This window comes from Arachis ipaensis, chromosome B06 (assembly GCF_000816755.2).
Source record: "Arachis ipaensis cultivar K30076 chromosome B06, Araip1.1, whole genome shotgun sequence".
Lineage (NCBI taxonomy): Eukaryota > Viridiplantae > Streptophyta > Magnoliopsida > Fabales > Fabaceae > Arachis > Arachis ipaensis.
Window position 1 is genome coordinate 127,456,450 of NC_029790.2, and position 15,870 is coordinate 127,472,319.

At 34.9% G+C, this 15,870-nt stretch overlaps 2 protein-coding genes across 2 annotated transcripts in view; both read left to right on the forward strand.

Moving 5' to 3' along the window:
• Positions 3,513 to 15,870, forward strand: part of LOC110263580 — a 15,804-nt gene continuing 3,446 nt past the window's right edge. Inside the window, exons 1-6 of the mRNA XM_021105068.1 lie at positions 3,513 to 3,621; positions 3,763 to 3,812; positions 3,926 to 4,050; positions 4,166 to 4,193; positions 4,292 to 4,473; positions 4,550 to 4,794. Coding sequence (XP_020960727.1) covers positions 3,997 to 4,050; positions 4,166 to 4,193; positions 4,292 to 4,473; positions 4,550 to 4,672 — 387 coding nt within the window. The 5' untranslated portion in view covers positions 3,513 to 3,621; positions 3,763 to 3,812; positions 3,926 to 3,996 and the 3' untranslated portion in view covers positions 4,673 to 4,794. The remainder of the gene's footprint in view (positions 3,622 to 3,762; positions 3,813 to 3,925; positions 4,051 to 4,165; positions 4,194 to 4,291; positions 4,474 to 4,549; positions 4,795 to 15,870) is intronic.
• Positions 12,236 to 15,870, forward strand: part of LOC107647552 — a 6,966-nt gene continuing 3,331 nt past the window's right edge. The window contains exons 1-6 of the mRNA XM_021105688.1: positions 12,236 to 12,344; positions 12,486 to 12,535; positions 12,649 to 12,773; positions 12,889 to 12,916; positions 13,015 to 13,196; positions 13,273 to 13,455. Of these exons, the coding sequence (XP_020961347.1) occupies positions 12,720 to 12,773; positions 12,889 to 12,916; positions 13,015 to 13,196; positions 13,273 to 13,455 (447 nt within the window). The 5' untranslated portion in view covers positions 12,236 to 12,344; positions 12,486 to 12,535; positions 12,649 to 12,719. The remainder of the gene's footprint in view (positions 12,345 to 12,485; positions 12,536 to 12,648; positions 12,774 to 12,888; positions 12,917 to 13,014; positions 13,197 to 13,272; positions 13,456 to 15,870) is intronic.

The window sequence follows — 15,870 nt, forward strand, 5'->3', positions numbered from 1 at the left end:
AGAGTGGTATGGAATAATCTAGAAATATTTAGAGTTGTAGTAGGATAGATATTTGTAAAGAAGGTTCTGGATGATTAATTTGGACCGTTGATTAGATTTAATCCTAACCATCCATTGAAGAAGTGGATGGCTATAAATAGGGATGAGAGTTAGAGTTTATGTGTGTGAATCATTTGTAACCACACTTGAGCAATAAAGTGTTCTTCCACCAAAGTTTCCTTTCTCTTGTATTCTTAGCTTTCTTGCTAAGTATTGAGGGTTAGGCTGACTTGGTCTTAGCTCAAGAGGTTGAGTAAGTCCGAGTGCCGGCACGGTAGTGTTGGAGTGTGTCCAAGACCGTGACATTCAGCTTTGCAAAATAATCCAGATTTTTAGATTTTAAATCCATTTTAAACCAAACTATTAAAAAAAAATCAAATCGTATCAACTTTATAGTTTGATTTTTTAATCTAAATCATTTAAAGTTTTAAACAATTTTAAATTAAAATCTAAAATTAAGGAAAAAATCCTAATTTTAGATTTGAAACTCTGGTCTTGCTCTCTTCCTTCATGGTCTCTCCGCCGCCGGCGTTTGTTGTTTCCACCGCATCCAGCACCGGAGCAGGAAGCTTGAAGCTGCGACGGTACGTCCCCTTCCTCATCTCCCAGAGCTTGAAGCTGCGAGTTCCTCTGTCCGCCACTCTGCGTCTGCGAGCCCTGCCATCGCCTTGTCGTCGTCTTCTGCCTCTCGTCGCCGTCAATTTCAGCACTGCTCGCCTCCAGCTCCATCCCTTCCGCCGTTCAGGTATAGTATGCGACTCTGTTAGACTGTTACTCGATTCAGTTCTTCAGCATCTCGTCACCGATTCAGTTGTTACTCTGCTCATTTCGTTGTGCTAATTGTTAAAGATTATACGGTGTTAGAGCCTGAAAGCATCCTAAGACTAAAGACCCTACAGCAGCTCTTAAGTCCATTCTTAAGTTGAAAGCAGGAGAAGCCAGTCATCTTCTACCTCGACTAAGTTGCAGTCTAATAGGAAGTTAAAGTCTTCGTTAAATCCCATCTAGCTAAAGCAAAGCGAGATCCAGAGTTTACTTCAGATGAGGCGGGCAGATTCGACTATAGCAACAAACTTGTATGATAGCCCCCATGGAGACGCAGGAGATGGATGCATATTTTCTACCTAATTGGCAAAAAGCCTTTTTTCTTTCAGCTCATTCAGTTTCTTTCTCAAGAAGGAAACACTAATATTCGTTTGGTTAATTGATGAATGCATTCATTCATATTATTTGTGTATGGTGTTATTGGCCTGCTATTGAGAATCTAACTTGCTGTTAAGTTTTTTGCGTTTCATGATGAATGGTTTCGTAGTTTGGTTTGTTCTTGATGGCAATTTGACATGAGTGATTTCATGTGTGTGATGAATATTGAGGTAGGAATGGTGTCAGAAACAGAAGGGATTTTCTCTTATCTGCTGTTAAGATTGATTGATATCATATTGTAAACCTTTAATGATCATTTGGACCATTTTGTCATATCTATGAACACTCATTTTGTGGGGTTAAATGCCACACAGGGATTTTTTCTTTTTTTTAATCCAAGAAAATATTTCATCAATGTAATAAACGATCCACTAGGGATTATATACAGGGTAAATTTGAAAAAAATCTTACAAAGATCAAGCTCAGATGTAATTGAATGGGAAAATAACTTTTTTAATTTTATAATCTGTTATTCTCTTTCTTACCAAAAATACTATGTCCGATTCAATCTGTCTAAGTGTCTCTACTCTAGAAAATTTGTAAATTTGTAGTATTTATTTTTGTAGATTTTATTAAGCAGCCGGTTTAGTGTATTGTAAGATTGAAAGTCTTTAGGTTCTTAAAATTTAATTTTCTTTAATTTTTAGGTCTACATGTAATCTGCCAACTTATTCATTGTATCTTACGTTTTTTATATTTTTGTTTCCATTAAAATTGTAAGATAATGCAGTATAACTCCTCTAGTAAAGTATCAAGCAATTGAAAACAATTCACAGTATAAATGAAAATTATTGTAACTACTACTTTTATCAAAATCTCTCTACTATTAGGAGAAAGTAGAGCTCGTTTTCATGGTTGGAGTTTCTCACAGACTTTGTCTTTAATATAGTTGAAAGTAGTTCTCTTAGACCACTGAACAATTGATGGTAATCCAAAATACTTATTTTGATTCCCAATATGCGGAACCATAAGAAGATTAGCAAATTGGTTTCGGATTTGAAGCGGTGTATTTCTGTTGAAAAAAAAAACAAATAACTTGTCTAGATTAACTACTTGGCCACTTATACTCTGGTAAGTCTGTAAGATACTTAGTAAGTCTTGGCAATGATTGTAGTTTTGCTAAATAAAATTAAATCATCTACAAAGAATATATGAGTAATTCTAGGACATCTATGATTCAATCTCAAACTAGAAAAATCTTGTCTCTATTTACCTCTATGGAGCATATGGGAGAGACTATCTGCACAAAATAGAAATAAATAAATAAAAAGGGTCGCTTTGACACACCCTCCACATGGTTTAAAATAACCATGTGGTTGATCATCCACAGTAACAGAGTAAGAAACTGTTGTCACACATTCCTTCATCCAATCAAGTCATTGTCGCAAAACTCAACTTTTTTTATCATTTCCCAAACAAAAGATCATTTGACTCTATCATAAGTCTTACTCATATCGAGCTTTAGAGCTAGGTCACAGTCACCATATCTCTTATTTTTTAGAAAATGCATAAACTCATGAGCAATAAGAGCATTATCACTAATTAGTCGCCCTTTAACAAAAATACTTTAATTGTTATTAATCACTATATTCATGACTGTGTTATATTCGGTGTACTAAGATTTTAGAGATAATTTTATAAAAAATACTATTAAAATTTATAGGTCAAATATACTTCATAGAGCTAATAGCATTATCAACTTTGGAAATAAGATAGATATAAACATGATTAAAAGCTTTAAAAATTTTATCTCTAAAAAACAAATTTCAGACCATTTTAATCACATCATTTTTAATTGTCCCCCAAAAATATTGAAAGAATTTAGCTATAAATTTGTTATCCATAGAAGCTGAAAAGGAGTTGATAAAAAAAACTGCTGACTTTATTTTTGTATCCGAAACTGACCTAATCAACCTTTTGTTAGTGGCTGCATCAATTTTCCACACAGAGATTGTTGAGTATATTATATTATCAGTTTGAATGTTTTATGTTAACAGAATGTTCATTTTGAATGTCTTATGTCATTCTTTTTGATATTTTAAGAATAATTAAATATTATATAAATTGTTATTATGAATTTTAAATTTGAATTAAAAAAAATCAAATTTAAAATCGATTTGTATGTAAAATCGTATTTAAATATTAAAACTAACTTAAAACTGATTTTTGTTTTTTGAATCAGTTTAGAAACTGATTTTTTTTCTTTAATCCGGTTTTAATTTGATTTCATGAACTACAAAACTAGTTTTAAAGTGGACGCTGTTTGGATCTTTAAAAATCCAAACCATGTCTACCCCCACTGTCCCTTATGCTCAACTTTGATGCTATCTTTCAATCTACGATGGGATGCTTAGGCAAATGACTCATACTTCACATCTTGTATGCTTTGAAGTTGGCGATTATTGTTTTGATTCGTATTAGCGAACTAGTTGAATTGCAGAATCTGTTTAACATATTCACTTTCATACCGAACAAGTGAACAACTATCTGATGTAACAATATCTTTTCTTTGATTTACAGAGATTGGAAAGAAATAGTAGATGAGTGGGTCAAGGCCACAGCTATTGTAGGTATCAAACGTTCATCTAGCTTTGTGTGACAACCATCAAGATAATCCCGAATACCCGATGCTTTTTTGCGTTTTGAACCTTGATTCATGCTTGAATTTACTACATGTTTATAGGATCAGAAGGCATTCCAGATTCTGTAAATCCATCAGTTGTTTATGAAGAGGAAGGACTTCCATCACCTCCTATGGACGAAGGAGCTTTCTTGGTAGCTTCAACGGGTTCAATTGAACTCTCACAGGTATTTTACCTGTCCCTAATATTTTTTTCCTCCCTTTTTTGAACTTAGATTTATGTAGAAACTGATATTTTTCTACTTCCCTTTGTTGTATGTCTCGTATCTGGACGATGTAAAGTTCTTTGATGGCATGATTGATATCGGAAGTGAGTTGATTTTGCAATTTCTTATGTTTAGACTATCTAGCATTCACTCTTCGGTTCTGTATTCGAATTCCCCATGTCTTAATCAGGATTTTTTTCAGATCCTCCACAAAATGGGCAAAATGAACCCACTGTGAAGCCAAGTAGACCGGTAGCCGCTGATTCTGGTCCTGGCAGACCACCAAAATCAAGCATGCAGCCAAAAAGCAATGTCGAGCCAAAGGCAGGGGAAGAAGTAGAGAATGGTACAGTCACAATGAAGCCTCCGGTCGACCAGCAAGCTGTAAGTAAAACATCTCTACACAAGTTTGCAAAACTTGACAGATTATAGGCATCTCTAACAGTTTCCTGTACTTCAGAAATCGAAGTACTTAGAGGAAGTTGCTGCGAGGATAGAAGCCGCTAAGAAGAATCTTCGGGAGAAAAGAGATGGAGGAGCCGAAAAGAGGAATGCTAGGGGCAGCAATTTTGATGTTTTGTAACCATCAATTAGTCATCAATATTGTTTTTAATGGTGTGAGATCACTCACTTTTATTTTGATAGTTAAGTGCTGGCCGGAAAACACAAAAGTTGCTGCTCCCTAAACTTTAACAGCCGAAAATGGTTTGTCATTTCTTTTCTGAAACCCGTTTCTATATCTTGAATTCAGCTTAGAACTGAGACACTTGAGATATTCATAGCACAGTAAACTGATTCAAGAAAGTATTGTATGATGCTTGCAGTTAAGAAGGGTATCTTAGAAAAAATAATTTAATTATTAAATTTTTATTAAAAATATTTTGGTAAAATACAATTTAATTAATAAAAAATAATTTATTAAATTTTTGTGTTCTATGGAGATCCTGATTTATGCTGGCCTTATTTTATTTTTCTTGTAAAAACAGTCTGATGCAGTATTGTTTGAATTACTGAGGAGGCTGCAACTGATGGAACTCACTGTTGATTGTCTCAAGGTTTGTGAATTCAATCATTCTTTGCTTTAGTTTTTTGGCGAGTTCTCTAATTCTTGGAGTTACCTTTGCCACTTTGCCACGCAACTATGATTGGAAAGGCCGTTAATTCTCTTAGAAAGCATGCTTCAAAGGTATCCGTACTTGCACGAAAGCTTATCGAGTATGGATTATTTCTAATAGATTTTTGTTTGCCATGCATGGATTTTAATAAGGGGGAGTCTCTGGTGGCCAAAAGAATGGTGGCCAAACATGATTAAGAATTGACCATTCAATAAATAGATGACATGTGGTATGTAGCATTAGTAGATAGATTTTGTATTATAAACTAACGTATAAAGTACACAATTTAAAACAGTAAAAGAGAGAGAAAAATATTAATACCTTGTAACTTTATAATTTAAAAAATTAAAAAACAGTGATCATAAATTTATGGTGATTTAACTAATACTTTAACTTAACAAAGTATTAATATAATGAATAAAAATATAATTAAAAATATTGTTTAAAGAATAATAAGGACAAATAAATCCCTAACCAATTTAAATTTAGAGACAATTAGGTCCCTGTCCATTTTTTAACCTGACATGTCAGCAATTTCCGTCGAGTTTTCGCCGGAAAACTGACAGAAGGACCGGGTTGGCAGACGGAGTACAAGGTCAGGAACCGTAATGGAACGTGTTTTTGGTTAAGGCTCGTCTTGTCATTTTGAAAAATGGACAGGGACCGGGTTGGTACTTTACTCTAATGTTATCATATATTTGAACTTGCTTCATGTCACGGTAAATTTTAGAAGGTTAGATTTAACAGTGTTTGTATAGTTTTCTGGAGTGTTTGAGAATACTCTAGAAGGTTCCGGAACGTTCTAGAATGTCCTAGAAGGTCCCGGAATACCCTAGAAGGTTCTAGAAGACTCTGGAAGGTCATAGGGTATTCTAGAAGAGTGTAGATATATATAGAAGTATAAAGAGTGGTATGGAATAATCTAGAAATATTTAGAGAGTTGTGGTAGGATAGATATTTGTAAAGAAGGTTCTGGATGATTAATCTGGACCGTTGATTAGATTTAATCCTAACCATCTATTGAGGAAGTGGATGGCTATAAATAGGGATGAGAATTAGAGTTTGTGTGTGTGTGAATCATTTGTAACCACACTTGAGCAATAAAGTGTTCTTCCACCAAAGCTTCCTTTCTCTTGTGTTCTCTTGTATTCTTAGCTTTCTTGCTAAGTATTGAGGGTTAGACTGACTTGGTCTTAGCTCAAGAGGTTGAGTAAGTCCGAGTGTTGGCACGGTAGCGTTGGAGTGTGTCCAAGGCCGTGACAATTTGGTATCAGAGCAAGGTTCGAGAGGGAGCACAAGTGATTTGTGGGTATGGCTTCTAGTATCACCATAGAGCATATTGAGTCTCAAAGGGGGAAGGAATGCTATTCCTTCTCAATGGGGAGGCAAGAATGTTCATTCTTCAAGTGAGCCTAGAGGTAAGGACTCTAACTTCCTAGAAGAGAGAGTTTCTGTGTTGGCGAATGTTCTATCCTCTATGGATGAGCGTTTCCAAAGGATAGAACATGATAAGGAGACCCTCGAGGCTCATGTGTTAGGAGGACTAGATGCTTTCAAAAAAAGCATGCTCCAAATTAAAGAGAAGCTTGAGAATTCCTTAAAACTATTTGAGGAAGTTTGAGTTTGGTTCGAGGAGGCAAAATCTCGACCAACCATTATAAGGGAGACGACAAAGATTGATCTCCCCAAGCCAAAGGAGTTCAAGGGCGTAAGGGACGCTCGCGAGGTGGAGAACTTCCTATGGCAAATGGAGAGGTACTTCGAAGGCCAAGGGGTGGTCGAAGAAGCAATAAAGGTACGCACTGCATCTCTCTACCTTTTTGATAATGCTACTTTGTGGTGGAGGAGAAAGTGCGTAGATATGGAAAATGGTACTTGCAACATAGCCACATGGGAAGATTTCAAAAGGGAGTTGAAAAGACAATTCTTCCCTAAGAATGTGGTTTATGAAGCAAGGAAGAAGTTGAGGGACAACTTCATCACGCCTGATGAAACAAAGAGGCTTGGGTTGAAGATCACCGAAAAGAATGGCTAGTTCAAACCCATGAATAACAAGGGTGAACCCCTTAAGGGAGTAGCAAAAGGGGTTGAGATGACTCTTGGTTCTTGGAAGGGCCTTGTGAATTTCTCAGTAGCACCCATGGACGATTTTAAAATAGTCATCGGACTCGATTTACAAAGGAAAGCAAATATAATATCTATGCCATACTACGACGTAGTATGCGTTATGGAGAAAGGGTCTCCATGCATGGTCCCTACAGTCTCTACAGTTGGCGGGCCACCGATACTGTCTGCCATGCAACTCAAGAAAGGGTTCAAGAATGGAGAGACTACATATTTGGCTCTATTACAAGAGGAGTCAACATCCAAAAGAGAAGACGTTCCTCCCAAAACCCCGACTACTCAAAGGTGTTTGAAGTCCACACTGATGCTTCTGACTACGCTATTGGAGGAGTTCTGATGCAAGAAGGACATCCTATTGCCTGAGAGTCGCAAATTGAATGATACAGAGAGGCGATACACTGTCCAAGAGAAGGAGATGACTGCGGTGGTGCATTGTCTGAGAACTTGGCGTCACTACTTGCTTGGTTCACACTTCATCATCAAGACAGACAATGTGGCTACAAGCTACTTCCAAACTCAAAAGAAGTTAAACCCCAAACAAGCTAGGTGGCAAGACTTCTTGACTGAGTTTGATTTCGAATTCGAATACAAGTCAGGCAAGACTAATGTGGTAGCAGATACGCTGAGTCACAAGGCTGAGTTAGCGGCCATTTCTATGGTTGAAGGAGATATTATGCATATCATCAAGGAAGGGTTTCATCACGATCCATTAGCCAAGAAGTTGGTGGAGTTGGCTAGAGAAGGTAAGACCAAAAGATTTTGGTTAGAAAACGACCTTCTCTACACTAAAGGGAGAAGACTATACGTCTCTAAATGAGAAAATCTAAGAAGAAAATTAGTGAGGGAATGCCACGACACCAAGTGGGCTGGTCACCAAGGTCAGCAAAGGACCTTGGCACTCATTGAATCTTCTTATTATTGGCCTCAAATGAGAGATGAAGTGGAAAGGGCTCCCGATAACCGAAGCTAGTTGGGAAACTCGCGAAGATCTGTGGCAATTCCAAGAACACCTAGAGCGCTATCATGAACAGAACGCGACGAGGACGTCTGCGCATTAGATGGGGGAAAATGTCACGGTAAATTTTAGAAGGTTAGATTTAACAGTGTTTGTATAGTTTTATGGAGTGTTTGAGAATACTCTAGATGGTTCCGAAACGTTCTAGAATGTCCTAAAAGGTCCCGGAATACCCTAGAAGATTCTAGAAGACTCTGGAAGGTCATATGGTATTCTAGAAAAGTATAGATGTATATAGAAGTATAAAGAGTGGTATGAAATAATCTAGAAATATTTAGAGAGTTATGGTAGGATAGATATTTGTAAAGAAGGTTCTGGATGATTAATTTGGACCGTTGATTAGATTTAATCCTAACCATCCATTGAGGAAGTGGATGGCTATAAATAGGGATGACAGTTAGAGTTTGTGTGTGTGAATCATTTGTAACCACACTTGAGCAATAAAGTGTTCTTCCACCAAAGTTTCCTTTCTCTTGTATTCTTAGCTTTCTTGCTAAGTATTGAGGGTTAGGCTGACTTGGTCTTAGCTCAAGAGGTTGAGTAAGTCCGAGTGCCGGCACGGTAGTGTTGAAGTGTGTCCAAGACCGTGACATTCAGCTTTGCAAAATAATCCAGATTTTTAGATTTTAAATCCATTTTAAACCAAACTATTAAAAAAAAATCAAATTGTATCAATTTTATAGTTTGATTTTTTAATCCAAATCATTTAAAGTTTTAAACAATTTTAAATTAAAATCTAAAATTAAGGAAAAAACCCTAATTTTAGATTTGAAACTCTGGTCTTGCTCTCTTCCTTCATGGTCTCTCCGCCGCCGGCGTTTGTTGTTTCCGCCGCATCCAGCACCGGAGCAGGAAGCTTGAAGCTGCGACGGTACGTCCCCTTCCTCACCTCCCAGAGCTTGAAGCTGCGAGTTCCTCTGTCCGCCACTCTGCGTCTGCGAGCCCTGCCATCGCCTTGTCGTCGTCTTCTGCCTCTCGTCGCCGTCAATTTCAGCACTGCTCGCCTCCAGCTCCATCCCTTCCGCCGTTCAGGTATAGTGCGCGACTCTGTTAGACTGTTACTCGATTCAGTTCTTCAGCATCTCGTCACCGATTCAGTTGTTAATCTGCTCATTTCGTTGTGCTAATTGCTAAAGATTATACGGTGTTAGAGCCTGAAAGCATCCTAAGACTAAAGACCCTACAGCAGCTCTTAAGTCCATTCTTAAGTTGAAAGCAGGAGAAGCCATTCATCTTCTACCTCGACTAAGTTGCAGTCTAATAGGAAGTTAAAGTCTTCGTTAAATCCCATCTAGCTGAAGCAAAGCGAGATCCAGAGTTTACTTCAGATGAGGCGGGCAGATTCGACTATAGCAACAAACTTGTATGATAGCCCCCATGGAGACGCAGGAGATGGATGCATATTTTCTACCTAATTGGCAAAAAGCCTTTTTTTTCTTTCAGCTCATTCAGTTTCTTTCTCAATAAGGAAACACTAATATTCGTTTGGTTAATTGATGAATGCATTCATTCATATTATTTGTGTATGGTGTTATTGGCCTGCTATTGAGAATCTAACTTGCTGTTAAGTTTTTTGCGTTTCATGATGAATGGTTTGGTAGTTTGGTTTGTTCTTGATGGCAATTTGACATGAGTGATTTCATGTGTGTGATGAATATTGAGGTAGGAATGGTGCCAGAAACAGAAGGGATTTTCTCTTATCTGCTGTTAAGATTGATTGATATCATATTGTAAACCTTTAATGATCATTTGGACCATTTTGTCATATCTATGAACACTCATTTTGTGGGGTTAAATGCCACACAGGGATTTTTTTTTTTTAATCCAACAAAATATTTCATCAATGTAATAAACGATCCACTAGGGATTATATACAGGGTAAATTTAAAAAAGATCTTACAAAGATCAAGCTCAGATGTAATTGAATGGGGAAATAACCTTTTTAATTCTATAATCTGTTATTCTCTTTCTTACCAAAAACACTATGTCCGATTCAATCTGTCTAAGTGTCTCTACTCTAGAAAATTTGTAAATTTGTAGTATTTATTTTTGTAGATTTTATTAAGCAGCCGGTTTAGTGTATTGTAAGATTGAAAGTCTTTAGATTTTTAAAATTTAATTTTCTTTAATTTTTAGTTCTACAAGTAATCTGCCAACTTATTCATTGCATCTTACGTTTTTTATATTTTTGTTCCCACCGAAATTGTAAGATAATGCAGTATAACTCCTCTAGTAAAGTATCAAGCAATTGAAAACAATTTAGAGTATAAATGAAAATTATTGTAACTACTACTTTTATCAAAATCTCTCTACCATTAAGAGAAAGTAGAGCTTGTTTCCATGGTTGGAGTTTCTCACAGACCTTGTCTTTAATATAGTTGAAAGTAGTTCTCTTAGACCACTGAACAATTGATGGTAATCCAAAATACTTATTTTGATTCCCAATATGCGGAACCATAAGAAGATTAGCAAATTGGTTTCGGATTTGAAGCGGTGTATTTCTGTTGAAAAAAAAAAACAAATAACTTGTCTAGATTAACTACTTGGCCACTTATACTCTGATAAATCTGTAAGATATTTAGTAAGCCTTGGCAATGATTGTAGTTTTGCTAAATAAAATTGAATCATCTACAAAGAATATATGAATAATTCTAGGACATCTATGATTCAATCTCAAACCAGAAAAATCTTGTCTCTGTTTACCTCTATGGAGCAGATGGAAGAGACTATCTGCACAAAATAGAAATAAATAAATAAAAAGGGTCGCTTTGACACACCCTCCACATGGTTTAAAATAACCATGTGGTTGACCATCCACGGTAACAGAGTAAGAAACTGTTGTCACACATTCTTTCATCCAATCAAGTCATCTGTCGCAAAACCCAACTTTTTTTTATCATTGCCCAAACAAAAGATCATTTGACTCTATCATAAGCCTTACTCATATCGAGTTTTAGAGTTAGGTCACAGTCACCATATCTCTTATTTTTCAGAAAATGCATAAACTCATGAGCAATAAGAGCATTATCACTAATTAGCCGCCCTTTAACAAAAATACTTTAATTGTTATTAATCACTATATTCATGACTGTGTTATATTCGGTGTACTAAGATTTTAGAGATAATTTTATAAAAAAACACTATTAAAATTTATAGGTCGAATATACTTCATAAAGCTAGCATTATCAACTTTGGAAATAAGATAGATATAAACATGATTAAAAGCTTTAAAAATTTTACCTCCAAAAAACAAATTTCAGACCATTTTAATCACATCATTTTTAATTGTCCCCCTAAAATATTGAAAGAATTTAGCTATAAATCTGTTATCCATAGAAGCTGAAAAGGAGTTGATAAAAAAACTGCTGACTTTATTTTTGTATCCGAAACTGACCGAATCAACCTTTTGTTAGTGGCTGCATCAATTTTCCACACAGAGATTGTTGAGTATATTATATTATCAGTTTGAATGTCTTATGTTAACAGAATGTTCATTTTGAATGCCTTATGTCATTCTTTTTGATATTTTAAGAATAATTAAATATTATATAAATTAGTTATTGTTATTAGGTTTATAAATAAGCAAATCAATTCTAAAATTGGATTTTTAGTAGAAAAAAATATGGTTTAGAAATTAAATTTTTAAAAATTAGTTTTAAAATTGTATTTTTTGTTTAAAAAATTTATTTTAAAATTGGATTTTAAATTTGAACTAAAAAAAAATCAAATTTAAAATCGATTTGTATGTAAAATCGTATTTAAATATTAAAACTAACTTAAAACTGATTTTTGTTTTTTGAATCAGTTTAGAAACTAGTTTTTTTCTTTAATCCGGTTTTAATTTGATTTCATGAACTATAAAACTAGTTTTAGAATGGACGTTGTTTGGATCTTTAAAAATCCAAACCATGTCTACCCCCACTGTCCCTTATGCTCAACTTTGATGCTATCTTTCAATCTACGATGGGATGCTTAGGCAAATGACTCATACTTCACATCTTGTATGCTTTGAAGTTGGCGATTATTGTTTTGATTCGTATTAGCGAACTAGTTGAATTGCAGAATCTGTTTAACATATTCACTTTCATACCGAACAAGTGAACAACTATCTGATGTAACAATATCTTTTCTTTGATTTACAGAGATTGGAAAGAAATAGTAGATGAGTGGGTCAAGGCCACAGCTATTGTAGGTATCAAACGTTCATCTAGCTTTGTGTGACAACCATCAAGATAATCCCGAATACCCGATGCTTTTTTGCGTTTTGAACCTTGATTCATGCTTGAATTTACTACATGTTTATAGGATCAGAAGGCATTCCAGATTCTGTAAATCCATCAGTTGTTTATGAAGAGGAAGGACTTCCATCACCTCCTATGGACGAAGGAGCTTTCTTGGTAGCTTCAACGGGTTCAATTGAACTCTCACAGGTATTTTACCTGTCCCTAATATTTTTTTCCTCCCTTTTTTGAACTTAGATTTATGTAGAAACTGATATTTTTCTACTTCCCTTTGTTGTATGTCTCGTATCTGGACGATGTAAAGTTCTTTGATGGCATGATTGATATCGGAAGTGAGTTGATTTTGCAATTTCTTATGTTTAGACTATCTAGCATTCACTCTTCGGTTCTGTATTCGAATTCCCCATGTCTTAATCAGGATTTTTTTCAGATCCTCCACAAAATGGGCAAAATGAACCCACTGTGAAGCCAAGTAGACCGGTAGCCGCTGATTCTGGTCCTGGCAGACCACCAAAATCAAGCATGCAGCCAAAAAGCAATGTCGAGCCAAAGGCAGGGGAAGAAGTAGAGAATGGTACAGTCACAATGAAGCCTCCGGTCGACCAGCAAGCTGTAAGTAAAACATCTCTACACAAGTTTGCAAAACTTGACAGATTATAGGCATCTCTAATAGTTTCCTGTACTTCAGAAATCGAAGTACTTAGAGGAAGTTGCTGCGAGGATAGAAGCCGCTAAGAAGAATCTTCGGGAGAAGAGAGATGGAGGAGCCGAAAAGAGGAATGCTAGGGCAGCAATTTTGATATTTTATAACTATCAATTGGTCATCAATATTGTTTTTAATGGTGTGAGATCACTCATTTTTATTTTGATAGTTAAGTGTTGGCCAGAAAACACAAAAGTTGCTGCTGTTAGGAAATTATTTGATTTCCTAACTTATTTGTGGGCAATACATATATTAATTATAATCACAAATTATGCTATTTCAAATTAAATGACTTATATAATGATGATCTCATTTATTTATATAAATGCTAAATTGAATAAGTCATTATTACTTTTGATTTGGAATTAAATGAGAATAAAACCGGATATTATCTTTTGTTCCTTAGATAATTATCTTTTTGGATTTTAGATATATTATCTTTTGGGTTTTAGATACTATTTTATTTGGGCTTAATGGTTTAATGGGTGCCATGCTCAAATATAAATAGACTTTCAGGGTTTCGGTCCCCAATATGCCAAAGCCGCCTTTGTTACTCTTTCCTCATCAAAAGAGTTGCAGTTCAGCCTCCTAGGAATACAGAAGGCTTTGGTTGAGGAAGATCGAAAGAACCACAAGATCCAAACTCTTCCGATCGTATGATTTATGTTTATGAATTCAGGTACGCTTCCGCATTATGATATGACATATTTTTTATGATTCAATATGGATGATCTGGATTATTGAAATTAATTTATTCCAACAAGTGGTATCAGAGCCATTCATAATTGAATCATTGAAAATATTAAATTTTAATCTCATTGGATCAATATATATTTGCGTCGTTGCTCTCCTTTTGGATCAACTTAATTTTATGGATCTGATGAGTTTATTATTTATTTTTTATGTGCACACATGGACTCTAGTGTTTTCTTTATACATTGGTTTATTTGTTCATTAAAGTGATGTGTTTGTATATATGAATGCACTGCGTCCTAACACATGATCAAGTAATATATATATGGAGATAATAATCATGCAGACATATATACCTTTTTTTATTTGTTTATGGATTCGTTTTTTTTAAAGGAAGAAAACAATTGATAATAAGTTGCTAAATATATGGAATTTGGTTTTGAATCGACTAACCTCTTTGAATTTAATATGAATTTAAGTTTTATACGTATATAATTTCGGTACGTCTAAATGTATAAAGTTAAAGAATATTAAGGATTAAGTTTTTTTTATTGTTATTGTTTTGGTGTTATACATATTTATTTTATGGAAAATTTAATTCCTTTTATGATATATTGTGAATTTAATTTTGTTTCACACTAATATTGACAATTTTCGTATTTAAATATGTGTATAACTAAGGAGGTCACAATATTATATGATTATTTTATATTGTGTTTATTGATTTTATGCTATTCAAGCATTTTAATTTTGTTACATAAAGTATTTTTTTTTATTGTTACATAAGGAAATTAGTAACAATTTGGATTAGTATACCCATCTATTTTACAAAGATTTAGTTTTAGAATAAATTGATTCAACATTATGCTGCCAAAGTAGCCTCTTTTGTGAAAATTGATTTATTCAAAACATAAGGAATATGATGTTATGTAATTCATGCGAATATTGGTCAGCCCAAAGGAAGACCTATATTTGGCCGAATTACATACACATATTCATGGTAAATATGGGTAACTAATTAAGAATAAAGTAATGCTTATTATTTATGCGGACAATGATCAGCCCAAAGGAAGTTTATTGTTTGGCCAAATAATAAGCATTGCACACTTTTGTTTATTTTTTATTAATTATGCAGTCAATAATCGGCCCAAAGGAAGGTTATTGTTTGGCCAATTAATAGAAAATATATGCGGTAATAAATAGGTTGCGAAGTTTAAGTCTCCATGTGCGCATTAAGTCGGTCCAAAGAAAGACTTAATGTGTGACAGGAATTTTGACAATATTTGATTACTGCAATGAGAGTATCACTTACAGTTAATTTTCTATCCAAAGATTGAAAATTAATGTTGTGCTAGATATCTCAATATGGATCTTTTTCCCATTAATTAACTAATGTTTACTGTATGTTATTTTTGTTCTAATCCAGAAACTATGGCTTTAGCTGCCAATGTTTCAGCACAAATTAGCAGTATTCCTATGCTGAATGGTTCAAACTTTAAAGTTTGGAAAGATACCGTGGAGATTGTCCTCGGTTGTATGGATCTAGATATAGCTCTTCGAGAGGAGAAACCCACTTCCACTCCGGAAAACCTTAATGAGGTTAAAATAGAGAAGTGGGAGAGATCCAATCGAATGAGCATTATGATCATGAAACGCTCAATTTCTGAGGTGTTTCGGGGCTCAATTACTGAGGATAAAGATGCCAAACAGTTCCTAAAGGATGTTGAGAAATTCTTTACTAAGAAATTCAGTGCTCACATGGCTTTATCTTCTCAGTATAAAAGAAAGCGTGATACTACTGCGGATGCGCTTTCTCAGCAGAAAAGGCTAAGAAACAGGATCAAGTTTCAACCTGTTTCTTCTGTAAGAAGGTGGGACACATGAAGAAGA